General features: G+C 37.3%; 2 protein-coding genes across 6 annotated transcripts in view; one reads left to right on the top strand and one right to left on the bottom strand.

The window, feature by feature from the left end:
- Window positions 1–3,136: 3,136 nt before the first annotated feature.
- Window positions 3,137–6,518, bottom strand: LOC107563984 (ER membrane protein complex subunit 10-like). Of its 2 annotated transcripts, XM_016248955.1 has the most exons (8): window positions 6,399–6,518; window positions 6,163–6,229; window positions 5,967–6,079; window positions 5,716–5,829; window positions 5,292–5,476; window positions 4,737–4,830; window positions 4,013–4,115; window positions 3,348–3,426 (listed from the first exon to the last, which is right to left on the bottom strand). In XM_016248955.1, exons 1-7 carry the CDS (start codon window positions 6,492–6,494, stop codon window positions 4,029–4,031), a joined length of 756 nt encoding a protein of 251 aa, XP_016104441.1. In that variant the 5' UTR covers window positions 6,495–6,518; the 3' UTR covers window positions 3,348–3,426; window positions 4,013–4,028. The 2 variants fall into 2 exon arrangements, with proteins under 2 accessions (XP_016104440.1, XP_016104441.1); XM_016248954.1 differs by lacking the exon at window positions 4,013–4,115 and having other exon boundaries at window positions 3,137–3,426.
- A 7,101-nt stretch (window positions 6,519–13,619) lies between these two features.
- Window positions 13,620–27,375, top strand: part of mybpc2a (myosin binding protein Ca) — a 28,741-nt gene continuing 14,985 nt past the window's right edge. For 2 of the 4 annotated variants that reach the window (XM_016248956.1, XM_016248957.1), the window contains exons 1-3: window positions 13,620–13,741; window positions 24,618–24,653; window positions 24,758–24,772. In XM_016248956.1, coding sequence (XP_016104442.1) covers window positions 13,720–13,741; window positions 24,618–24,653; window positions 24,758–24,772 — 73 coding nt within the window. In that variant the 5' untranslated portion in view covers window positions 13,620–13,719. The remainder of the gene's footprint in view (window positions 13,742–24,617; window positions 24,654–24,757; window positions 24,773–27,375) is intronic. The other 2 variants (XM_016248958.1, XM_016248959.1) reach the window with 2 other exon arrangements.

Consider the following 27,375-nt stretch of genomic DNA (forward strand, 5'->3'; position numbering starts at 1 on the left):
ATAAGCATATATATATATATATATAAATTATCACATAAATTATTAAATTACTAAAGTACTATGAATATATAATCACTATGTATATATCATATTTAGTATTACATCATATTATTATTATTACAATTTTAGTCTGTTCTACACAAATTACAAGTAATTATATAGTATATTAAATTATATGAATACATTATTATATATTATAATTATATTACTTATATAGGGAAGCATCTAATAATTGCTTAATATATTATTATATTATTTGTGCTATTATATATATATATATATATATATATATATATATATATATATATATATACACACACAGTATATAGTAGCACTGACCACTTGACCAACGTCAATGTCAACTAAACACAAGCTCTGAATACTTTAAAATCACAATGGTATCCCTGGCAGGTGTGCTCTGATTAACAGGTAGTCATGGCAACACAACTGGTCACATAGTGATAGGATGTGAGATTTACAATTGTCCACTGACAGAGGCCTCCCCTAAACAGAGGATTCGGTTTCCTTTTCCTGCGAAATTTTGTGCTGTAGTCTCATATGTCATGCAGTTCTTCTTTTGGACACCAATGCAGTAGATTGGGTTTGAGAATCAGACGCTATCAAAAATGCTGAGCAAGTGACCCACAATGCATCTCCTGAAAAAACAAAAACATTTCAGTCTTAATTCACAGATGTTTGGTGTCCTAAATACAATACAAATCCAGTAAGGCCAGCATGTCAAATTGTGTTTGTTTCTGTTATTTGGGCTTTTTGTGTTTTTCTGTGTGTGTTCGGAAAAATACAGCTGCAGGCGAAGAGCGACAGAGTGAGCAAGAAAGAAATGCACTTACCATGGCACACACACCACTGTTCTGTCTCAGTTTCAACCATGTGCTTCTTGGCACATTCATCAGAGCTGCGATGATAGTTCTACACTGAATTGGATCTCTATGTAAAGAAATTCACGCGTTACCTAATACCAAAAATTTACAGAGGGATAAACATTAGAGATTTGTAAATTCAGAATACACTTTTTTTTTAACTTCTGATTAGCTTATGACAGCTAAAGCCGTGGAAACAAATCAACATCTCCTGCTGCGTGGCCCTTTGACCTGGTACATTTTAGCCCACCAGAGCTGTTTACAGAGGCTTGTAAGCACAAATGTGTCAGACCTTTGCATACCAGTAGATCCTTTTACTTCCAAATGACTTTTGAAATTCATTCAAGCTCTCTTCTCCTTGCTTTAGAGTTTAACCGTGACATTGACTTTGGCCTGGACAGAAAGATCAACAGTGATTGATTGATTGACTGGTAGATGTCCTGCTCCATGGGACTACAAAATCTTTCAGAGAACATGGGTGGGTGGTGTAGTTAAGGATTTAGGGGAACACGATAGAGTGTCGTCTGCACTGAGCCTCGTTAGATCCAGATTTACCACACACTGCCAAAGTTGCACATGAACAGACCCAAGACAAACAGACCCAGAAGCTGAGAATGACTGACAGATGACAAAGATAGCCTCAGGTCTGTGGGAGTCGGTCTAGAACATTCTCTCCCCAAGTTCGCTTCTGTTTACAGTTCACATACTAATAGCGGCATGACTAGCAACGTCTTATAAAGCAGGATGGATAAAATCCCAAAGAGCCATGTCTGTCGAAGGTCAAGCTTCTATGATTAATCTCAACCATGGCCATGAGCTGCCTTTTTTTCTGAATCTCAAAGAAAAAAACCCACCAGTGAATATTTTGTATAAAGCCTCTGAAATACTATAATTATACCAATCAATACTAAATAATAGTTTAAAGTCAAACAAATTTGAACTGAAATAAGATTTTGTATAGGTTTCCCAGTAACCTACCTACCATTTTAAGCTCATGTCCTACTCTGTTTTCTATTTGAATATATTTTAAAATGTAATATGTTCCTGTGATGGCAAAGCTGATCTCCCCAAGTTCGCTTCTGTTTACAGTTCACATACTAATAGCGGCATGACTAGCAACGTCTTATAAAGCAGGATGGATAAAATCCCAAAGAGCCATGTCTGTCGAAGGTCAAGCTTCTATGATTAATCTCAACCATGGCCATGAGCTGCCTTTTTTTCTGAATCTCAAAGAAAAAAACCCACCAGTGAATATTTTGTATAAAGCCTCTGAAATACTATAATTATACCAATCAATACTAAATAATAGTTTAAAGTCAAACAAATTTGAACTGAAATAAGATTTTGTATAGGTTTCCCAGTAACCTACCTCCATTTTAAGCTCATGTCCTACTCTGTTTTCTATTTGAATATATTTTAAAATGTAATATGTTCCTGTGATGGCAAAGCTGAATTTTCAGCATCATTACTTTAGTGTCACATGATCCTTCAGAAATCATTCTAGTACGCTGATTTGCTGCTCAAGAAATGTTTCTTCTTATTATCGATGTTGAAAACAGTGATACATTGTTTCCAAGCTAGTCTTTAGTGTCACATGATCCTTCAGAAATCATTCTAGTACGCTGATTTGCTGCTCAAGAAATGTTTCTTCTTATTATCGATGTTGAAAACAGTGATACATTGTTTCCAAGCTTCTTTGATAAGAAAGTTCAAATAACCAGCATTTACGAAATAGAAAAACACATACATTAAGTCATGTGGCTGTAACAATGTTTATTGAAATGTTTAATCTTGATTTAATGCCTAGAACCTTACACCAGTAAGTATAGTACTGTCAGCTGGAATGTTTTTTTTTACATCTTACTCTTTTGCCTTAATAATGAAATCAAAATATTTCTTTAAATCCAAGCGAGCCTAACCAGTCATTTTTGTGACTGAAGTTTCCTTGTAGGAAAATTTTTGTTTATTTAGGGGTGAGCTTATACCATAACCATGTTGAAGAGATATTTGGTTTACAGTAGACTAGTTATTTATGGCATCAAGGTGCAGAGAGGTGTGGTATTACCAGCATCAACATGATTCAAAACAAACTAGCTCAAATGCCACTGGGTCAAGAAACAAGACTAGGAGCTACAGATAAGAGTATGAAAAGATGAACTTTTAAAGCTCCCCATCCACTGATCACCCGTTTCAAAATACCTGTATTATTAATCTGAATAGCATCTCTTGTAGTAAATAACCATGCGGACAACATCAATGGTCATCAATTTATTTGATTAAATCAGTAGTAAAAACGCAATCCAAGAATGCAGTTATAAGTTAGTTTTTCAATCATTAGTTCTCTTCGTTTGTAAATGTATGTGTCATTATGCGTGTCAATGAACTCAAAATTTGCTTTAAATTATTATGTACAACACAGGAGTTTTTGTTGCCATGGGAATCATCGTCCTCCGCCATTGGCTGCCCCGCCTCCGGCTCCGCCTCCAGACTGATCCTGAGCTCCAGACATCATCAGGAAAAGAACGAGAGGTACAATATACATCCACTGGTGATGAAAGAGAAAAGAAAAACACAACAGAAAGTTTTAACACATTTGTAAACAGTTTAAAATGCAACACATGACAGTTCCTCTCCAGAGTCAATGATTAGGTGCAGGACAATTGAATTATTGAATGAATTGGTTTAAAGTTTTCCCAAGCAAATCATTTTCATTTTCAGTTTCATCCTTCCTTGCTCTCTCTTTGTCCAACCGCCACCACTTACAAATGACTTTCCACTGGCAGGGAGAAATGAGACTGAAAAAAACAGGAAAGAGTGAAGCAAGCAGCATGGGTCATGAACAATCTCTGAGCTCGAGACTGCTACAATTACCGACCAACCTGATTGTGAGGCCAAAAGACCCGAATTAATCAAAACACCACTGATCTGGTCATGACCCAGCAGGAAACGTACACAAAAAAGCATAAGGACGCACACAAACAACTGAACACCAAGCTGAAACAGAGGAAGGATCAGAGGATTTGAGTTTGTATGTATGTGGGTGCGTGTGCTGGCCCATATACACACACAACATTGAGAAATGCAGCTGGAGTGACAGAGTAACCAAGTAGGCTAAAATGAGATTTCAGTACTTGAAATGAATGGAAATCAGCTCTGCTCTCTGCCGCCCCCTGGTGGGGTCTGTGCTGAACTGGTGGCCATGAGGAACACTGCACCTCCCAGAATCAAATACCACTGGAACACAGCACAGACCGGCACAAAGTCAACACAGACACAGCACAGTCACAGCATAGTGAATGCAGAACAGCCGACCATGACACACACTACTGGATAATTAAGAGATCAGTCACAAAGAGGGATATTTAGTACTGACAGGCGTATTCAGGTCTGGGCGGAACGGACCAGCAACTTCAACACGGAGCAGAGCAGCAAATGAAATAATGGTTAGCTCAAAATACAACACCCAAAAACATATAGCAACGGTCAGCTTAGGCACTGCAGTCCACTAGCTCCATAACACAAACTTTTAAACAAACACGAAAGAAAAAATATACTAATTCTAAATAGACACGGTAGAGCAAAAAACTAAACAAACAAAAAAACTATTAGCAGGAATAGAGACCATTTGGAAAGGAGGTGGATAAAGGACGGAGGTGGATAAAGGACAAAGGCAGAGTAACAATACAAAATGTTTCACACTTTTACTACCTAGATAGCTGGGAAAAATATCACACCAATAATTAGTCAAATGCAAACATAATCATTGGAGTGAACTTAACATAAATCCATAGTAAAAACTGGCACAACTCAAACCAGTAATATGACACGTCATACTGAAAAAATAAAAATACTCACATATTTGGCAAAGAAGGATTTCTGCTCTTGTGGGTTTTTGCCTTTCTTTTCCATTTCCTGTTCCATCCTCTCAATGTAGGGTGCTGTTTCAGGGCTGAATCAGAGCCAGAAAAGACATATTTAATTTTCAGATGAGCTGATAATAACAAATGCAGACAATGGAATTTGTGGGTGTAAAGTTGACCAACTCTACTAAGTATGGGAAATGGTCAAATAATAAAGTACTAATGTAGTCAGACAAATTTTTTCTCAACTCAAAATGGGGCCTCTGTAAACTTCCAGGGGTTCCCCAATAAGTCTTAGAATTATTTACAGTTAGTTATAATAATAATCTTAATTAAAATGTTTTAAAAAAAACATTAAAAATAGTGTACAACATTAAACGGACATCAGATTTTTAAATGAATTAATTAATTTTAACACTACAGATTTACCAGAGGTACAGATATTAGCTTAGGTAGGAGGGCCTTTGAATATCGTCTTGGACAAGGGGGGCCTTGGAGTCAAACAAGTGTCAGAAGTAGCAGTCTGCATGTGTGTGTTGTTTGTACTCACACAGGTGCAGTGACTGGCGCCACGACACTTATTGTTGTGTTAAAGACTTCCAGGTCAACCTCATCCTCCACTTCTATCCCACGACATGACCCCGGGATTGTTACTATGGAAATGCCAACGACACATCCACTGACATCAGTGTGAAGGGTGATCACATCACTGAGGTGGGACTCCACTAACGAGCACTTGGGAGAAAAGCGAGACAAGAATTAGGCTGCTGATACACGGGGCAGCATTAAATATAATTTAATGTATATTTGCTGGATAAAGTATTCATTTCTTAATTGAAATAAAACCTTTCTGACCCACAACTTTTAAACATTAGCGTGTATGTATACATACAAAGATTTATAATCAAATATATCTATGTTGGTAGATGTATATAGATAATATATATGGGGGCATTAACAGGAGGTTGACTTACAGCTCTAACGAATGTAGTAAGGTAACCTTCAGACTGTCTCTCTGTCTGTCGATCCACCTGTAGAGAGACTCTAGGCACTCGAATCCTGTACAGACCGTCTACTGCTGCCACATCCTGAAGGACACAGGTAGAGAAAAACCATATTATACCAGAGAGACAGCAGACACACTTAAGACATTTCAACGTGACATTCTTCCCTCCTTTGCCACAAATATAATATCCCCAATTTTCTACAAATGGCATCTTCTCACCTTCAGTGTAATCCTGTCTTTCTCTGAGAGCTGGTTTTGGGAGAGATACACACCGTGTTCTCTTCCACCCCCGAACTGCAAAACACCACGAAGGTGAAATCTGGGGACATCATCTGAAACAAAGACAAACAGTGACTAAACGGCAAAGAAACATTAACACGCACACTAATTATAGATCAATTATCTTAATACTCACCCACTTCAAATGAGTGCTCTAGTGGCACAGAAAATCCGCTGAAATCGGTGTCCACCGCATCTTCTGACTGGCAGACAAAACCATTCACATTCAGTCACTGTCATACATTCATCTGCATACAGACAGCAGCCTAGCATGCTAACAAGCTCCCTACGCAAGACAGCAACTAAACGGCGAATGCGCGTCACGTGACATTATATATAGATCAGTAGGTTTAACACATATTTTCGACCTACCCTTCGACTATTATTGCATTCGCCAGACTGTGTCCATAACAGCGTTATAGTTGACAGGACGGACAGAATAAGCGACAAGACTCTTATCGTAGCCATTTTGTCTCAAGCCTCTGTGCACCGGAAGTGCAGCGTTTCAAAACATAAGTCGTGGAAACGGTAAAGCTGATCGAAGCACACTTTACGCCGTTCAGTCATGCAACGCGGATTAATTATTATTCCATATAGGACGAACCACAATAAAAGTATTATGTTTTTGTCTGTTTTCACTAAACGTGTTTTCCTGGTTGTTTGTTTCCTTGACCGGTAGAGGGCGCGCCGCGCACTGGAGCGCTGTTACATTGAAGAGCGGCTTAGATCCGCAGTTTTCTCGCCGGGCGCAGTGGCGTACGCCTGTAATCCAAGCTACTGGGAGGCTGAGGCTGGCGGACCGCTTGAGCTCAGGGGTTCTGGGCTGCAGTGGACTATGCCGATCGGGTGTCCGCACTAAGTTCGGTATCGATATGGTGCTCCTGGGGGAGCTCGGGACCACCAGGTCGTCTAAGGAGGGGTGCACCGGCCCAGGCCGGAAACGGAGCAGGCCAAAGCCCCCGTGCCGATCAGTAGTGGGATCGCGCCTGTGAATAGACACTGCAGTGTAGCCTGAGCAATACAGCGGGACTCAGTCTTTTGTGGTTTTCATCACGTTCTCATTTTAAACTGGGTTGAATTTATGTATTAGCTTATAAATGTACTTTTTTTATTTGACTTTTACTTTGATTTGGTACATTAGTCAACGTTTTCTATCTCCAAAATTAAAAAAGATGCTAATATATGCGTTTTATTTGCAATATTGAGCAAAATTTGGTTCATTTTAATGCCATCATAGTGGCCAGAAAATAAGTGATGTACTGCCCCCTCTCTTTACGAAAGGGAAATTACACCTGAATTTTGTGCAGCATGAATCACTGAACCAGTAGGAGTCGCTGTTCGCGTTATTTTTGTAATTCAGTTTATGAGAGTTTTTTTCCCCCTACTGTTATAATCTGTATATATATATATATGGCCCAAATGTATATATATATATATATATATATCAATAACTTTATGATTACTTTACCATAGTGTACATAGTGTACTTTACCAAAGAGTGAAGCAAGCAGCCGTAGTTCACTGCCCAGATAGCATGCGGATGTGGGCCACTTAAGGCAATGATATGGCACTGCTGGCCTTCTTATGGCCCGGACAAAATGAATGTAAGCCAGAAGTGGCCCATATGTAAAACAGCAAAAAAATGGCCCAAATGTATCAAATCACATGTGGGCCTCTGTAGGTAAAGATGCAGTGTTGACGGCAATGTGTAATCTGAATGTGACCCTAAAGTGGCCCATGTGGTAAACAGTGATTATGGCCCAAATAGTGCCAACCAAATGTGGGCCACCTTTGGCAAAAATGTGGCATTATCGACAAAGACTAATCAGGGTGTAAACCAAATGTGGTCCACATATGTTTCAGCAAATCTGGCCCAGGTACATTAAAACGTATTTGGGCCAGTTTTGGCAAAGTTATGGCGCAGTGAGCATTGGCAAATGTAGCAGTGAGCCTAAAGTGGCCCGCACATGATGCCACAAATGTGGCCCAGCTATCCTCAAACATATCTGGACCAGTTTTGGCAAAGATATGGCATGGTAAGCATTTTCTAATGTGGCTGTGAGTCAAAAGTGGCCCGCATATGATGCCACAAATGTGGCCCAGTTATCCTAAAGCGTATCTGGGCCAGTTTTGGCAAAGATATGGTATGGTAAGCACTAGGCTGTGAGTCTAACGTGGCCCACATATGATGCCACAAATGTGGCCCAGTTATTCTCAAACGTATCTGGGCCAGTTTTGGCAAAGATATGGCACAGTAAGGACTGGCTAATCTGGCTGTGAGCCTAAGGTGGCCCGCATATAATGATACCAATTACAAATATTGCCCAAATAATTAATAACAATTTGGGCCACTTTTGGCAAATATACGGCACAGTCAGCATTGGCTTATCAGTGTAAGCCAACTTGTTCCACATTTGACATTGCAAATATGCCCCATATATTATAAAACAGATGAGGATCACTTCTGGTTGTAATACTTGACAAGTGAAGCCACTTTTGATGTAACACTTGACACTGGCTAATTGAAATGGTAGCTTGAAATTGTAAATATGGCCTAATAGAATTTGGCTACTTTTAGTAGGATGCAACACAGTTAACTGATGCAGGGTGATCTGGATGTGAGTCTTAAGAAGGCTACATACGCAGCTATTTATTTTTTGAAACATGCTTTTAATGGCAGTTTTTTTAATATGTGTACTGTGCAGCATAAAACAGAAGTACACTATAATGATTGTACTCTTACTGTCATGGTTTCTGTTAATTTGGACTTTGTTTCCCTTGTTGTGTTGATTGTATTATTCTGTTCAGGTGTGCCTAGTTAATTATCCTTGTTTGGTCTGAGTACTTAAGTTCCTGTATGTTCACATTGAGTTTTTTTGGTCTTTTCATGTCTTAAATGTTGTTGTGCTACATTGTGTTTGGATTTACCCTTGTTGGATCACACTCACAGACTTTCTGTGTAGGTAGAGTCTGAATGAGAAGCGTTTAAGTTCAAACTTGTGAAGTATTGGAATGTGTCTGAATATTTATCTGTGACATTTTAATTGCTGCTTGTGCAAAACTTGGGTCAGGATGATTTTGTCAAGTAGGACATGTTTCTGGAACTTATTTGTAAAGAGAAATTTTAAGATGTCCTCCATAAATGTTCGATGTTGAGTATTGTTGATGCATAACTCACTTAAGGTGTAGTGTGGCCCAGATAATGTTTATTTGGTTCATTATTAGCTCAAACGTGGCTGTGTAGTGGCCTGCTTGTGGACCACTGCTAAAATGCCACCATTCCATGCAGCTTGTGGGCCACATGAGGGATGTGGGGAAGACCAGGGTTAGAATAAAAATCAACTGTGGCCCACATTAGGGCCAGTTTTGGTTTATTTGGTTGGCTTACATGCAGCAATGCTAAGGCTTACTTGAGGCCCACATCTGGAAAGCCGAACTGGACTGTCCAAATGCCATTATTCCACACAGTATGTGGGCCGGATCAAGGTGTTGAATCTAGAATTAAAATAAATGTGGCCCAGATTTGGGTCAGTTCTGGTTTATTTGGTTTATTCATGGCTGACATTGGGCCTTTCTTTGGCTTGCTTGTGGCCCATATTTGGCAAACAGGTACAGACCGCCCAAGTGACATCATTCTTCACAGTATGTGGGCTGGGGCAAATTGTTGGATCTGGGCCAGAATTCAAATCAATGTGGCCCAGATTTGGGCCAGTTCTGCTTTATTTGGTTTATTCATGGCTGACATTGGGCCCTCTTTTGGCTTGCTTGTGGCGCAAATCTGGCAAACGTGAGCGGACCGCCCAATTGCCATCATTCCTTGCGGTATGTGGGCCAGATGAAAGTGTCAGGTGTGGGCCTGATCTGGGCCTCAGGAATTTTGCTATCTGGGTGTAAGACCAAGATTAATTTCCAAAAGACATTGATGGGCAAGCTGGACAAAAACATGTTATTGAAAACCATAGCGGTCTTTAAGATATGAACATTCAATATATGTAAATATAAATGTGCGCCTATTTAAAGGGTTCTCTCTGTTACAAGTTTTGGTTTACTTCATTAAACCACATTGTCACAAGGAAAGAATAAAATGTAATGTCAGGAGTTGGACACTAGAGAGTGGTTTAGTTACACAGGAGAATGTGTGCATGCCAAAAACCAACGTAGAACACATTTCAACATGACTGTCTGTCTCCAATCATATTATTATTATTATTATTATTGTAGGATCTTACTGTCAGAATTCAATGTTCATAAGGCCTATGGGGTGTCTTAAACTGAGGCACCTGATTTTTATAACCACAGTTTTAAAAATGTCCTATTAAAACTCTTTACTGTGCATTCATTTTCTTTCTCCCTTTCAAATACCTTTTTGTATTTTCAAATCCCCCCCCCCCCGTCCCCCCAGATCTCTACAACTATGAAAATTAATCTTCTAATAATCTAACAGCGAGTAAAAACAGAAGCCGTTTCAATTTGTAATTGTAATAATTTTTTTTGTACAAAATTGCAACAGTCCCTCTGCGATGACGTAGTTCTTTGACGACCATCAATATTGCAGCTAAAATGTTGGTTACTCTGTTTTCAAGAAGGCAACGGTGTCAGTCGAGAATGAAAAGCATGCTTGCGATATAATGAGGCATATAATACGTGATGTGTGGAGAAAAAGAAAATTTGAGGTAATAACATTCAAAGATTATGAAACTGTTGTGTGGTGTGTATTTAGATATAGCAATACTAGCTCAGAAATTACAATAAAAACGTTAGCAAGAAAAAGACGTTGGTCATTTTAGTTCAAAAATATTATTTTCATCTATATTAATGCTTTAAAATACATTAAATAGTTTGAAATGTGGTATAAAAAAATAGGTGGTGAAAATGACTTTCAGTAAAAAATTACAGAATTCTTCAGTGATTCATGTTTTCATGAATAAATGAATAAAATACATTAATAAATGTAACAAACTAGTCACAGTGTGGGAAATGACAAATTTAATAAACTAGTCACAGTGTGTGAAAAGTTTTAAGAGATTTTGTTTATTAAAAATCCACAGGGCCAAGAATTGGCCACAGTTGAAGAAACACCCTACTGTATAATGTAATAATTTGGTAATGTTGTCCTTGGGTCTGGCATATAATGTAATAAAATGTTTTACAGTTTAAGCCATTACAGACATGACCAACGTCATGTCTGCGTAAATATTTCAATGTTCCCCAACCACCTGAGAACTTACTATTTTACCTGAACATCTGTCATTGTAGTGAACCTATAAGATAATAACTGCACTGACAACAGTTCCAGAATGGAGCATCAGGCCACAGGTTAATCAATAGCTTACATCGATTACAATCAATTACAGTAGCACACAGTTGTTGTGCTCCACAACCTCATTTTGTTCTGTACTGTTCTATTCCTATTGTACTGTAAATCAAAGTTAATGCTAATCTTACACTCTTTCCCCCAATCAATAGTGTACCTTTTTGCGCCACTCAGTATGGGACCCACGGACTGCCGTTAAGATCCAAGGCAGGAGAAAAACAAACACAAGCACGCCCTTTCAATTACATTAATCAGATGACACTGAGGTAAGAGATACAGTGCGGCGTATTGGCATTTCCATAACTGAACACATAAGAGTGCCTGTATGATTAATAGACTGTTTTAGCAGAAGGGCTTGGGTTCTCCATGAACTCATGTCATTTGATTTCCAAGACATTCCTACTTTGAAATGAATATATTTATCTTCCATCTAGTCATTGGTGTCTGTCAGCATGCCCTCAGACAATAGTACAGCCCCACACTCCTGCAGGACTATAATTAGCTAATAGCCATCTCCTCACCGTAAAGGCATGTGTGTTACTCCTGCGCTGACATTTTATCATAGAGCGGAGGAACATTTTCTGCTTGCATTTCATGATGAGAGTCGTTCTGCTGTTATATATTTTGCCACATGATTTATTTTTTATTTACCAAGCCCTTATGTGTAATTAAATCAAATAAATTAAGTTAGCACTCTATGAAGCATGAAGTATCTTGTTTCCTGCCTGTTGTCTTCAATATATCACTTTCCTTTCCACTGTTTGTCTTGTGCTTGTATGTGCGTCTCTTCTGTCTCTTCTTCTCTGTAATATTTCTCTTTTCCCTTTTCTCCTTGACACCTATCTCTCAAATTGCACTTTCTGTAAATAGCAGTCTCTGCCCAGTCTTCCCTCCCCCAAATTAAAGTTCAAAAGAGCATTTATTGGTGTGTCAAGCTTAATAGAGTGTCACTGAACTCTGCACTTCAAGCATTCGCACCAGGGCATGACTAAACTCTGATCTCTGCAGTTTTGCCTTTAAATAGATCTCTGGACCATACACAAAACATTTTGTGATCATTGCATTTCGCTTTTTTTTCAGTATCTTACACCATAATCGCTTGTTCATTTTGCATTCTTTTTGTTTTAGTCATTTGCTATCTTTTGAAGAAAATATCCTGTTTTATAATGTCATATTAATTTTAGTCAGTTTTTCATAATGTAATCAAAGTTTAATTTACAAAAATAACATTATAGTTGATGAAAAGTTAAGACAAATATTACAGTATTTTATATACACTACCGTTCAAATGTTTGGGGTCAGTGTATGCTCATTAAGGCTGCATTTATTTAATCAAAAATACAGTATAAACAGTAATTTTGTGAGATGTTACTACAGTTTAAAATGGATGCTCTCTATTTTGTTTTAAAATGAAGGCTTTTCCTGTGATGGCAAATTAGAATTTTCAGCATAGTTACTCCAGTCTTCATTGACAGTCTTGCTGACTTCAACATATGAAGGGTAGTGTATTAATTTAAACATATATCAACATTTACCAAAAAACTGGTACTTGAGAAATAATATTATAATGAGCATTCAAGTCATTTTGTCATATTATTAAGTAATGTTGAATAATTATCTCATTATTTTTATGTGTCGGCATATGTATGTATTTGGGTGAGTTATTTAACCCGCTACCAAAGCACTTCAATATAACTGCTTTCATTCACTGTTTAGCCTTGTTCTTTGTAAAACACTGTCAGTGTGTGTCCTGTGAAGATCTATGAGACCAGCCTAATGAAGGAGCAGAATTGTCAGCACTTACACTTGTTGAAAAGAAAGGAGTGGTTAGAGAGCTATAAGGTCAAAGGTTAGCCTGTCAAATGTAGTTAACTTCTGACAGCATTTCAGCAGCCTGACTCTATTCTTGGCAAGTCTCTTTAATTTTCAGAGGTAAGAATCACTTCATAGATAATCACAGGTGTCATGCAGCTCTACTGTAATGTGCTTCAAACAGGCTGTCAGTGAAAATATCTCCAAGTTTATCATGCCATTAGCAAATAGCCTGGTTCACAGCACGCCTTAACAAGATAACCAATTAACATAGAGACACCCTGTTTGTTATAATGTTATACTTTTTCACCCTTGTCTCTGTCTTTCGTCTGCTCCTCCTGTCCGAGTTGTATTCCCTTAAGCTCTCAAGTAACACTCATTCTGTCACTCTCTCTCTCTCTCTCTCTCTCTCTCTCTGTATCGCTCTTTTCTCTCCTCAACCACCCTCTATCTTTCTCAAGGATGGGGATGACATGCTTGCCAAGGGAGGAGGGAATAAAAGGGATGAAAGATGAGTAAAGTGTGGGAGAAAGAAAAGTCAGGGTGACCGACATATGACGAACCGTCATGCCTGAACCGAAGAAGCCAGGTAAGCCTCTTTAAGTTCATTTTCAACATCGATTTTACATTTAACACAACAGTGTATTTTTATAACCGCTATTTGTCATTTTATGTGTCACGTTAATGTAAATGATGCTCTTAAACTCTGACTGAATGAATGCTTGAGTGTCTGGCCTATACTTAACATCCATAAAGACTTCCATTTGTTCATAATTTCATTCATCAAGCTGTAAGCTGTACACACTTTTTGTTAGCCAACTACTTGCTAAAGCTGAGATATGTTGTTTTAGCTGTCTAAAGCGTAAATCATGGGTCTGAATATATAACTTACTGTAAGGAGATGTTTAGATAGTCTCAGCTGTGACAGGCGCTTAAATATGAATTTTATAGGTTGGGTTGGCAGCGGCAGGAGTGAGAGGTCAATTTTCAGTTTGGGGTTTGGCAGTATGGATGACTAGACATAGAAGATACCCAGTTTTAATTATGAATGTGATGATTACTTTAAGGCTGGAATGCAGTACATGACTTTTCAAATCTGAACAGATTGTAAAACACTAGGCATACACTTGTTGATTTTGTAAATGGTTACAGAGGAAAACTGGGCATAACATACTAAAACTACCGAGGATCACACACTACCAGACTTTAAGGTCATTCTGGACACAAACTCACACAGAAACATGTGCCTTGTTAGGGAGACTCATTACAAATGACAATATGTGTTCTAAAATTAGCTTGAAATATCAAACATGTTTGATATCCTCCATCTGGATGGAATCAGCTGAATCTGTGTAATTTGATCAAATATGAATTCCCAAAATCTGCAGACTGGCTCTGACTTTTGGCAACTAAAGGCAGCTCCCACAGACTGTAAATGGGACCTTTGAATCCAGCCTTTAATCATTATTACTAATTATTAATCAATGCGCAATACTATTCTGTACCTATAATGAAACTCAATTGAAATTATGTTTGCTGAGGAAGAATCACGTTCCAAAAGGACTCAAATGTCATTATATGTGAATACTCAGAGGATGTCAAATAAAGCTGCATGAATATGGTGTTTCGCCTGCGGAAATATTTAATCTTAAAGACCTTCATTCAAACACTCAATTCTCAATTGACTCTGCAGGGGAAATTCTGATCATTTTGAAAATGAATCTATTGATTGAAGTAGTGCACAATTAAAAATCAATAGCACATCAAGTATGGTCCTTAAAGTATTAATGCTGATATTTGGAGTGGGTTAGTTCTGAACATAGAGTATGATTTTGTTTGCTGGCACTGATACAGAGTTAAAAGCTTTTCCTGCCACACCTTTTTATGGAGCTGTTAAGGAGTGAATTGCAGGCATTAAAGTGTAACCAGCAGATAGAATCATTCGCATCAGATATCAAAAGTTGATGTCATGTTCAGCCATGTAATGATGTTGTAAACTTGTGTATTTGACTGAGGGAGGGCAAAATTGAGGATGTGTTTCAAGTCTAATTCATCCTTACAGAGAAGTTATTACTCCAGCAACAGCAGGATAATAAGCAAAGCTGCCGCTATATGCCGTAACACTCCCAAAATGCATATAATGTACAGGGAATTAATTGTGGTTGATGTCATGTTCAGCCATGTAATGATGTTGTAAACTTGTGTATTTGAGGGAGGGCAAAATTGAGGATGTGTTTCAAGTCTAATTCATCCTTACAGAGAAGTTATTACTCCAGCAACAGCAGGATAATAAGCAAAGCTGCCGCTATATGCCGTAACACTCCCAAAATGCATATAATGTACAGGGAATTAATTGTGACACTAAGCTGCTTAACATTAAATGCTGTTAAGGAAAACAGATCAGAATGTTTGTAATTTCTGGAAATGGAACTGGAAAGATGGAATAATTCATAAGCATTCTCAAGAAACTGAACCATTTATGCTAAAAATATAAAAAAGTAATTAAAACTAAAATATTATTGTAATTAATATTATTTTTTTATTTGTTAAAATGACTAAAAAACAAATGTATAAAAATTATTTGACCAGTATAATAGGGCTAATCAGAAAATGCAGATACAAATGAAAAGTCTGTATGAGCAGTTTAAAAAAGAAAACTACATAGTGAAAACATCATATTATAATTTCAATAGCAGTACATTTTTAATTATAATTTTCTATGTATATAACCCGTTAAAATGTATAGAGAGTAATGCGGGAATGCATATTGGCTAATATTCCTTGGGGAAAAAAAGCAGATGTTTAAAAATAAAAGCAATGTTTATTTTATTAATTTTTTTCAGTCTTTTTCTTTACACATTAAACTGTTCTATAATGTTCAGTATTCTACATCAGGGCACATATTTAGCAAACAAATGGCTCTGTCTCCTGAGCACAACCCTTTTAAAAAAAACGAGGTCAGTTCAGTGTCTTTGGTCTTATGTCACCATCCCTTCTTGAGATCTGCCTGGTCTCGGTTACAATTCAGTTTTTCCTTCTAACTCAGTCCCATGACTTTGTGTTAATCCCAGTCTGAGAGCATGACATAAGAGGGTCAAATAACGGGATCATTTCATTGGAGCGTAACATGCTTTTTCTCTTGTCTATCTTGTATCTGTCCCTTTTTCATTTTCTCATTTATCCAACCTTCACACTTCAGACCACACACGACGCCCCTCTTTTAGTTTATTGCTCTTTAAAGATCACATTTACCACCATCCACTCAAGTCCCCCAGTCACATACACAGGCCACTTTGCTCTGAGTGGGGAAACTGTGACGATAAAGTCTGTCTGGATCTCCTGAAGCCATAGTGACTGGCAAGGACCACGATTCCTTAATAAACAGCTTCCAGAATAGCCCCGTGGCCTTGAGCAGCTTTTAGGAGGGTATGTGATTTTACAAATGGGCATGTTGACAGTGGAGAAGTGTCCGGAGATGTGTGCCTCTGCATATTGCTCCATGATTATAGATACTCTGTAATGATAGTAGTACTGTAATAGTGGGGTCAAGGCTGTGCACTATAAATTGTGCATTTGCATTAATATTGGATTGGGGCTGAAATAAAGTGATATGTCACATTAATATAAATTACTTCACAAAGAGTCTAATATAATATCCAAGCTTTACCATACTAGTCAAATGTCTGGCCTGTGACAGTTTGAGATGAGTGAAGGATTCCTTCGGACTTCTAAAACGTCCTAAAATGATTATTTGCTTGTGCTGTTTAAGCATCTTCTGTGACAATATATGTCATTTCTGTCCTGGCAGGACAACAAGAGTTCGGCTCCCTGTAACCCTGCTAATGAAACACCCGGAGTATTGAGTATTAGGGAAGGTTAAGCCTCTTATTTGCCATCTGAAATGTCATTATTATGGTGCTCCCTTTTCCCAAATCTCCCTATTTTCACCACAACACAGAGCAGAAAGACAAATCTCTGGATCACAGAGTTCAAGACTCTCTGTGAACTCTGTGATCCAAAATGGACATATTCTTGCTCCATCCTCTTTTTTTTGACTCACACACACAAATATGTACTTAACCATGTATCAGTGGTTCTCAACCATGGGCCGGTACCAACTAGAGGGCCTCAGCACGCCTCCAAGGGGGCTGCAAGATGCCTTAAAATGATTTTAAATAATCAATATAAACAAATGTACATATTTCTTTTGCCTATCTCCATGATATTTTATCAGGGAGAAATTGCTAAAAAATAAATAAATAATAATAATGATGATAATAAATTCTTTCTATATACATTATGCAATTTTTCCATATAATTTGATGCATATTTTTGTACAACTTTATTTGATGTAAAAATAGTTTTTCCAACTGAGGGCAACCTTGGGCATCTCCAAAGGGAGGTTTCGTATACCTGAAAATATAGCTGAGTAGTCCCACCCCCCCAACCCCCTAAAACACACGCACACACACATATACATTGACAGGGAGTGATAGGTGTCTTAACATTCAATGTCTCATTTCCAGCTGGTGTAGTGTAGCATTACCTCATACCCGTTAACATCACAATACACTCCTTGGCATGCGTCTCCTTCATGATGGATCACACACAGATGTAGGAGCGCTCATGTTTTGTGCGTTTTAGAATATGTCCTCCAACTTAACCGTAATGGGATATGTAGTGCATGAACTAATATCGTTGCATGACTATATTCATAAACCCTGTTGCATATTCCACAAACCATTCTTTCAGTCTTCCTCCAGGAGATCTGGAATCATGAAATATTCAAGAGAACCCAGTGACCTTGATTAGCTGGTTCATGAGTATTTGATTAGATTTGAACTAAACTCTGCAGGAAGGTAAATCTCCTCGCGCGCCCCTACAAAACCACTGTGCTAATTTGTATGTATTTATCTCTGTTAAATCATCATCCTTTCCTTCACCACCCAAAATCTCAGCACCCACAGTATAAACCATTTCCATTTATGTAGAAGCAACATTCACATTGTGTAAATTGCATGAGTATTGTAAGTAATAGACATTTGACTGAACAGTTGCTTGCTCTGTTCAGTCAGTGATATGTTACAAGTATTTTTATGCCTTGCAAACTTTAAAACATTTTAAACTAATTTTCAAATTTGTTTACTTTTTTACAGTTTTAATTGTTTAATTTTTTATTTTTATTTTGAAATTTTTAATTTGTTTATATTTAATATTTATTTTAAAATATATATTATTAATTTGACATTTTTCACACATGTAATTCTATTTTATTAGAAAATAAAAAAACAACATTATACATACATATTTTAAACATTTTCTGTTAAGAGATTATGAATGTAAACTATCCTTTACATTTGATTAAAAATAAATACATATGTATGAAAAGTCTTTATCATCTCTCCGTCTTCAAAAACTTGCTCCCCATAAAAAACAAAAAGAGTTAAAATATCTAATCTGCTCTTTTCCTTAATGCATGATGATCACTGGCTGACAAGTTCAGTTACAACTTTGCTTGGTTTATTAAAAATGCAATGTGTTATCCTGAGAGTGGAAGAGAGAAAGATATCACTGTCAGAAAGTAAAGAGGCCATAATTCATCTCAGCATCATCACACCATAAACCACACCTTTTGACATTTATTTTATATGATAGCCTGTCTTTACTTCATAAATATAGGGCAAGAGAATCATTTTGATTAAATGTTTTATCTTAAATCATGTTTTGAACTTCAGCTCATGTAAATATTTTTGTTGAATCGGCTGACGTGGTATTCATGTAAAACTAAAACTATTTTTACAAATTATATAGGTTGTGATTACATGCACAGCATGATCTACAGCAACCAGTTTATTTATTTTTTCTCAGATCAGATGATCATGATCAAACTGATTCTGCGTCACCATCTCCCCAATCTTCATCTTTATGCTCACCACCTCATCTTTCCATATATGTAGGAAAGAGATTTACGATCTACATCCATAACTCAAATCATCAGTGCTGTCACGCAGATATGGTAGCGTTTCTCTTAAGTGTTTCCTCTCGCTGCCAAAATAATCACTCTCTCCATCCTCATAAAACAGGGAAACTTCATCATGTGCGGCCGACCCACCCCACACTTGTATCCACTCCAAATGCCAAAGACACTCCATCACACACCCGCTTGTAAAAATAGCTGCTTTCAATCTGGATCTGAGGAGCTGAATGAAGCCTGGGGGGGGGGGGATCCTTAGAAACACTACATATATCACTAGGCTGTTGCCATCGGAGTCTGTTTATCCTGAAATTGAAGTTTAAAAGGAATTCATTATATTCCTTCAGCATCAGAGTTGAAGTCAAGGCCAGCAGCCAACTCCTTCCATTAGGAAAACCCCTGCAAATAAAAGAATTAGGGTTTTCTTAACTTAATGGGTTTGTTGCAACTGGACCACAGACCCTGCAAGACCCAGACCAGAACTGGATATCAATACAGATTTCAGATTCAGTTTGTTTCCATTTTACAAGCATTTGATTAAATTCCAATTCGCTTTGATCGATTAACATTGGCGAATTTCCATTTATAATGTCCATTTAGACATAATAAATGATCTCTCATATGTTGGAAATTATGTTGGGATCTTTCTAAACTAGTACATAAGCAGATCAATTACTAATTAATTATTTACTCATTAACTAATTACTAATTGCATTTGTTGTATAAAGCAATGAATGCTATTATAAACTTATGGGCACTTCAGTTACTCCCATAAACACCCATGAAAGTGTTTTGAAAGTTTGTGAATGATTCACTAAAAGAATCGGCTCATAAGAGTCATTTGTTTGTGACTAGAACTACTCCATTTGCACTTTGTTTTTGATTCAATAAAAGAAGTAATTTATTCATACATCTGACTACACTGGTTCCTTTTAGCTTGTTGAAAAGTTTGAGATCATGAACCAAAACCCAAGATGTTTTAAATAAATGCATTTTAATTGTAACGATTACCGATATTCATTATTGTACATTTTGTACTCAATTTTGTACCTAATTTGTTGACAGTTTAAAACATTAATTTGGGATTGGATTGGCAGTATATGATAAATAACAGTAGGCTGTGCTTTCGAAGGACAGAGATCACAGTTTTTTTTTGTATTAGTCACACTAGAAACACATTTGAACCTGACTCTAAAACACTCAGACATCCTTTCAGGTTTTGTTTGTGTAACACTGTATGTGACAAGTCGGAGTGCATTGGAAGTATATATGTGCTGATATATGTAGGGCATTTGTCGACATTAACACAGGGTGGTGTGGGTCGACATGTTAACTCAAGGCCACTCAGAGTGAGGCCCCTGCTTTCAGTTATCACATCCCGAGATGTGTCTGAGAGTGTCTTCCCCCACTGGCCTGTCAAAATGGTTGAAATCAGCTGTGTGTGTGTTATTATATGACATGCTCTCTTGTTTGTTTTTAGACAACTGAATTGTCCTTGATCGCATCTGTATTTTGAAAGAGAAGTAGTGAAGTAAATGTCATAAGAGATTAGCTTCGTGAACATTCCACAGCGGTTAGTCGGCCAAACAGAGTGAAGAAGCGACGAGAGAGAGAGAGGAACTCAGAGTAGAGAGTGATTTGTCAGCAAAGTGAAGGAGAGAATACTAGTGCTGTAGGCTAATGTAACTAAAGTGAGCAAATTCTGAGTGCAGCCACGAATACGATAGTTCAAATGCTGATGCTAGATTTTAACCTGCTCTCAATTTCAGGGCATTGTGTGGTTGTTTTGCTAGGTTTCAGAATAGCTGTGTGACCCAGGGGCCAGTGGGGGTGGCGTCTCTGAAACAACCGTGGATTAGCAATGTAGGGCCTTCCACGTTTGGATCAGACAGAAATTAATAGCGACATAAAAGCTGAAATATTGTCCAGCCTATATGTGAAGTATGTGAGGATGGAGATATATGTAATCGTAGATGTTATATTTATGGAAATGGATTCACATTATCGACACAGAGAGAGGCATAGGAGACGAGAGGGCATTAGACCACTTGTTTACACTTTTCTCATATGTTGTTTTTGAAGCGTACTTTTAGATATCCGAGTCTTCTCCATGCTAATTTAATATGATCACATTAAATTCAGTCCATCTCACTGACCATATGATCTCTGTCTGGCTCTCGTTCTTTATCCTAGCAAAGCCCATTTCTGCCTCCCTCAGTGTACAAAAAAATAAAAAAAAGGTCATTTTGAGATAAAGTCACGTTGTCACAGTTGCGAAGAAATACAGTTAGATTGTGAGATTTTAAAGTTGTAATTTATTTATTTAGAGGAAGGGGAAACAGGCTTGCAAATAGACTTCCATATTATTGTTAACCATGTATGTCCCTTTCAAAGAAAAATAATAAAAATGAGAGGGAAATAAAGTAAGAAATTGCTGTGCAGTGTAATTTTAGTATTATTCACATACTATTATAACATTATTAATATTTAGATTTTTAATTTCTCTTAGTACTTTTTTTTGTTAATTTTAGTTTCTTTTAGTAATTTTTATGTGCTTGTTATTGTTTATATATATATATATATATATACGTTTTTCATAATATTTATATTTTATTTTATTTCAACAGTTACCAAAATTATTTTAATAGTTTTAGTTTAGGTTTTAGTTAACAATAATAACACTGCTGCTGTGAAGGTGGTTAAAGGGGTCATATGATGTTGCTAAAAATACATTATTTTGTGTATTTGGTGTAATGAAATGTGTTTATGCAGTTTAAAGTTCAAAAAACACGTTATTTTCCACATACTGTACATTATTGTTTTTCCTCTATGCCCCGCCTTTCTGAAATGCCAAAGCTCATCGGTCTGAAAAAGCGAGGTGTGCTGTGATTGGCCAGCTATCCAATGCGTTGTGATTGGCCGAATACCTCAAGCGTGAGACGAAAATGTTACGCCCCTCACATACTGTTGATGCCGTGTCCGGCCGGAGCAACGAGACAAAAACCCATTACAAATGAGAAATTACATTAGCGTGCGCTGAGGCCGGGATAGAGTGAGCTGAGGCGGCGTGGTCGAGAACGGCGCGCCCGGCGGATGCGACAAATGAGCGGCAACCACATGTGACGACCCCGGGCTGGACTCTGCTTCGTCCATGGTGAAAGTTGATGTATTTCCTCAGCGACCAGCACAGATCAGCTCTAGGCATGACGAAACGGATATCGTCCTCTTTTGGAAGACCAAACAAAGTAGTTTCGCTTTCACAACGAAGCACACAGCGTCTTCACGACATGGCTGCAGCGTCAACAATACTACAGAGAATAAACGTTACGCCTTCTTTCTTTGCGTGCACATTTGGGCGGCGTTATGCAAATCTTCCCACATAGTGAGGTAGATATGTGGGGGCGTGTTAGAACGAGCCGTTTTAGGTAGGTGTGGCTGACTCTGAACTTTTATAAAGAATATCTCTTTGGCTTTGAGACTTTAGTCTTTGCAACTTTACAGATCTTCTTTATGCACCAAGAGCTTGCAACACTCCAAAGAGAAAGGAAAAATTGAAATCGCATCATATGACCCCTTTAAGTCTCCAGTACTGTACACCTCTGTGCATTAGTGTTTTAGCATTAGCATTAGGGCTACCCTGACCTCCATTTGACTTCTTACCTCACACACACTTTTAGTCTTACCTCACACACTTTTAGAATGTGTGTGTGTTTGTGTTGAATGTGAGTGAGTGTCTATTAGTTTTTAGTGCTGTGGCTGTATATAGCAGTGACAGGGACCAGGTCTAGCAAGATGGAGAGAGTGCTGACGACTGGAAACCAGAGAAGAGCCAACAGTTGAGTTGAGTAGGAGATCAGGAGCCCAGGAGAATTTAGGTAGAAAAAATATCATTAGGAAAAGTTATCTGCCTCAATATAGCACAGTGATATTTTAGTCTCATTTTTATACTATAATAATATTTATTACTATTTTGAAATAGAATTAATTTTTATATTTTCAGTTTGTTTAACTGAAAAGTTTTAGTAATTTATTTATGTGCTTTTGTCGTGTTTATTATTATTATTATTAATATTAATATTATTATTTGTATTTCTGCTTAGCTTTAATTTCAGTTGTATGTGTAGTATTATTAGTATTGTTACTTATTTTATATGTCATCTATTTTAGTTAGCTGCCAAGGCACATTTCTAATTTTCATTTAAGTTTTTCATATAATATTTATATTTAATTTCAGCTTTATTTTAAACAACAAAAAACAATTTTAAGTTTTTTTTTTTGTTTGTTTTTTGCCTAATAACAACAATTACACATTTTAGGATATTGCTTTTGCAAAACTGTGTGTGAGTAAATGTCCAGTATGCTTTGGATGCTCAAATCCTCACCAGCAAGATCAGCTGAATTTTACCAAGGAAATAAAAGATGATTAATGGATGTTTATTTGAGTTCAACCGATGAGAGCATGAGAATTATATTGGTTTCCATAGCGACAGCAAGCTTCATGCCCAGCATTGCAGTGGTGTTAGCGATGGATTTAAGAGGAAAGTGCCATTTTAATGAAAAGCTGACAGAGTCCTCCACTTCAGCAAAGATTTTAGCCAAGCAAATTAACACTGCCAGATCAATTCATCATGGGTAATGTGAGAACTGCTCAGAGCATTTGAGCATTTCCCAGTAGAGTTGTTTCAGGTCCCTGTTTGTGTATAGTCATGACCTTCAGTTGTCTGGTGAACCCGGTGCTCTGTCCTTTTTTGGGTGGACATCTTAGCCAGCTCCTTAGATCCTGAGATGGGGGAAGCATTTATAAATCGCTGGATTGCTGCATCCCACTCCTCCTCGGGGACGAGGAGATATACCAGAAGTGCCTGAGCCCCATTAACATATTGCAATCTGAAAGACAAACCTAATCAAAAATAGACGTGTTGGTACTTCGGTATGCAAGCAGATCATGCAATCTGACCCTCAGGGCCAAGGCCAGGTGCGGTGTCTCATATCCTTAACACTAAAGAGTGAAGGTCCAACCACTCCTTCCAGGTCCTGAGTCAATTCGAGGCCAAGATTGTGACTTGGAAGGTGACGGTGGCACGATGTAGCAAAGCTGTTTACACCTACTATTGACCAGTGGAATGGACAGAGGAGAGGCTCAGATGCCTGCACTCCAAAATACTTTCTGCCTTCACTCCATAGACTGTAAAAGAAATAAAAAAATAAAATTTGGGATACGCACAGCCTTGAAAATAGATTTGGCCAACTCAGAAGTGTTTTGTTATGAGGATGTATGCGCATATATAATCAGTGTTTATGCATTTATTTATTGTTCTGATTCTGGTCTGAGTACAATTTTTCACTGTTTACCTGCTCAGACAGTTTCATGGTTTACATATGTATATACTGTATATTCATCTAACAAAACTAATATGAGATTAACAGTTTTGACTTGCACTTTAACATGACCCCTTTTGAATACTGTGATTATAAATTTCATTTCTTTCAGGTGCCAAGGGCGAGAAGGTGGAAGCTCCACCTGCTGGTTTGTTCTTGCATCTCTTTACTCTACTAAATATTCATAATCTGTTTGATGAAATGAATAATTTAAAAGCAGTCAGACTCACTCTCAGCATCTTTTTTTCACAGATAAGCCTGCCGAAGGTGGGTCACCTGTTCTGAATCTTGTCATGAACGCCATTTGTCTTCATTCAGTCTGTCAGGCGTACAAGGGGGTAGCTTTGCTTCTACAGATGAGCTTTGAGTGTGTGTGTGTGTGTGTGTGTGTTATGGTGGTTAGTGTGTGCTAGGGCTCTGCAAGGGGTTAGGATTAAGAGAGAGGTGTGCTGAATAATATATTAATTTAACCTGTTCTAATTAATATTTAAATACAGCAAATGCATGAATCATACCTGAAACCAACTAGCAGTGAACTTTGAATAATTTTACATATTGACACATATATGTAGTGCATAGCTTAGTTGAACAACAATATAATTTTTCATCAAATATGCATAATGCATAAAGACTTAATAATATGCATGGTTGACTTAACTCCTGCCTTTGTAAATAGAAGCGCAGCCGGTAGTAATAAATTTGAATTTAACTATGTATACATGCAGAACCATATTTATTTACTCTTCTGTATCTACATAATAGTGTACATAAATTACAGTATATGTTTTTACCTACATAAATAATATTAGAGAAACTTATTGCTGTGCTGCATGCATTTAAAATCATGTAATTTTCCAATTGCAGTGGGAGATGCTGTCACTAGCATTTAAATGGCAAAATGTGAGACTGCAGTAAGCACAGTTTTTCTAGAAAACAATGTTTTAATCTTAAAAAAAAATTTATTTGTCAGTGATGTTATTGGTTCCTTTTTAAGTGCCACTGCGGGTATAGAGTGACCCTTATAATATTTTCAAAGAGCCTTTGGAGGTAAGGGCTTTAGTCTTTATGAAGGTATATTTGTATGCAGGGGCGGATTTAGTGATTTGGGGGCCCCAGGCAAAATACAGGAATGGGGACCTATACAATTTCACTCATTTACAACCTTGAGGTTTCTTTCACTGTTGCTCGCTGCTGCACGACCGTGCCCCCAATCTTTTAGATTGTTCATGTACATGTTATAAATAAAAGATTTCTTTAATGTTGTAAATCCCTTGTTCGCATCACTTCATCGTGGTGCTTTGAAGTAATTTTCACTATGCAATTGTCTAATTCTAAACTTTAAAATATACATTTATTTATTTTAATTGCACATTTAAATTAAACTGAAGGAAATTATAAATTTACATGCTTAAGGATTATTTCAAGCAAACATGAAGTGTGCCTGTGTGGAAAGTGACACATAAAATTTTCATAAAAAAAAAAAAAAAAATGCCCTATATAATATGCACTGTTGCTTAGTATTAAAATTATAGCTTCAGATGCATGATATCTGTAGGGCCCTATGAAATCCGTTTTATTTTTCCCAAATTAGCCTAAGTTTAATTTTTTCGTTTAAATTTTTTTGTATTCCATTTTTCTGGATGATTATATTAAATTTTAACAAAAAATGTGTCTAATTAATTAAAATCATGAAACTTGTTTAATTTAGCAGCAATTTAGGCCTATTAAAAGTTTAACAAAAATTACATTCTTAGGGCCCAAATTCTGCGATTTCCATTTTAATTTTTCTGTATTCCATTTTAATGGTTTAATCAAAAACATATCTAATTAATTGAATTCATGGAAACAACTTAATTGAATAGGGCCCCATGAAATTTAAATTTTAGATATTTTTTTAGATATTCTGTGTTGTGTATTTAAATTTTTCTGGTAATCAAATGAAGGAAAAACATGATTCTATCTTTTATTCCAATGAAAATTAAACAAACCCTTTAATTTTTGTACATTCAAAATGCTACACAACAGAAGTTTACTGTGTAACGAGTAATGTCACGGAATTGGTCAAATATTGAATGAATAAATCAAATGCAATTCAGTGCACTTCAATCAAAACCGCGATATGGACTAGTGTATGTGAATATTAAATGGGAAAAAAATACTATTTAGCTACTACAGACGACAACCGCGAGCGTTGCGGGTGCATAAATAGCAAACGAAACGCGCGTCTGCGCCGTTCATTCCGCCACATTCCGCGTTACACAGTAAAATCCGTTTTTATGAATAGATTCCGGGATTCCGTCCCCATTTTCTACATCGCCCTACTTTTGCTATGAAGCACGTTCAACGCGGACGCACAGACGGTTGTCGTGGTAATGAACACCAGAGCAACCACTTGCGCGTATCTCGCATATAAAAAGCATTTTACGGGGCCCTTGGCCTTTGGGGGCACAAGGCGGTCGCCTACCTTTGCCTAATGATTAAGTCCGCCTCTGTTTGTATGTGTGTTTATATGCATTTACTAGTGTATATATGCATTCCTTTGAATATGTGCGCTGAACCTGATTGTGAGCTATTATATTAATGTAGCGCAATGCGAGAATGAACACTAAGCATGTGCATATATGGTACGTGTTTGCAGTACTCGGTTCATGTTTGAATGAATTTGGTGTCATAAAACGAACACTGCACTGGGGTACAGATCGTTTCCTCTGGAGGAGAGCCAAAGCCTAGGGTGAAGGGTGAGATCTGTAAACAGTGTAATGTGGTGTCAACATGTGCACTTTTTCAAATCAGATGTGCTTAGGATTTACATTTCAGTGCGGATTTGTACAAATTTATACATACTGTATATGCAGCCTACAGTGACCCCA

Source organism: Sinocyclocheilus grahami, unplaced genomic scaffold (genome assembly GCF_001515645.1).
Source record: "Sinocyclocheilus grahami isolate Dianchi unplaced genomic scaffold, SAMN03320097.WGS_v1.1 scaffold901.1, whole genome shotgun sequence".
Lineage (NCBI taxonomy): Eukaryota > Metazoa > Chordata > Actinopteri > Cypriniformes > Cyprinidae > Sinocyclocheilus > Sinocyclocheilus grahami.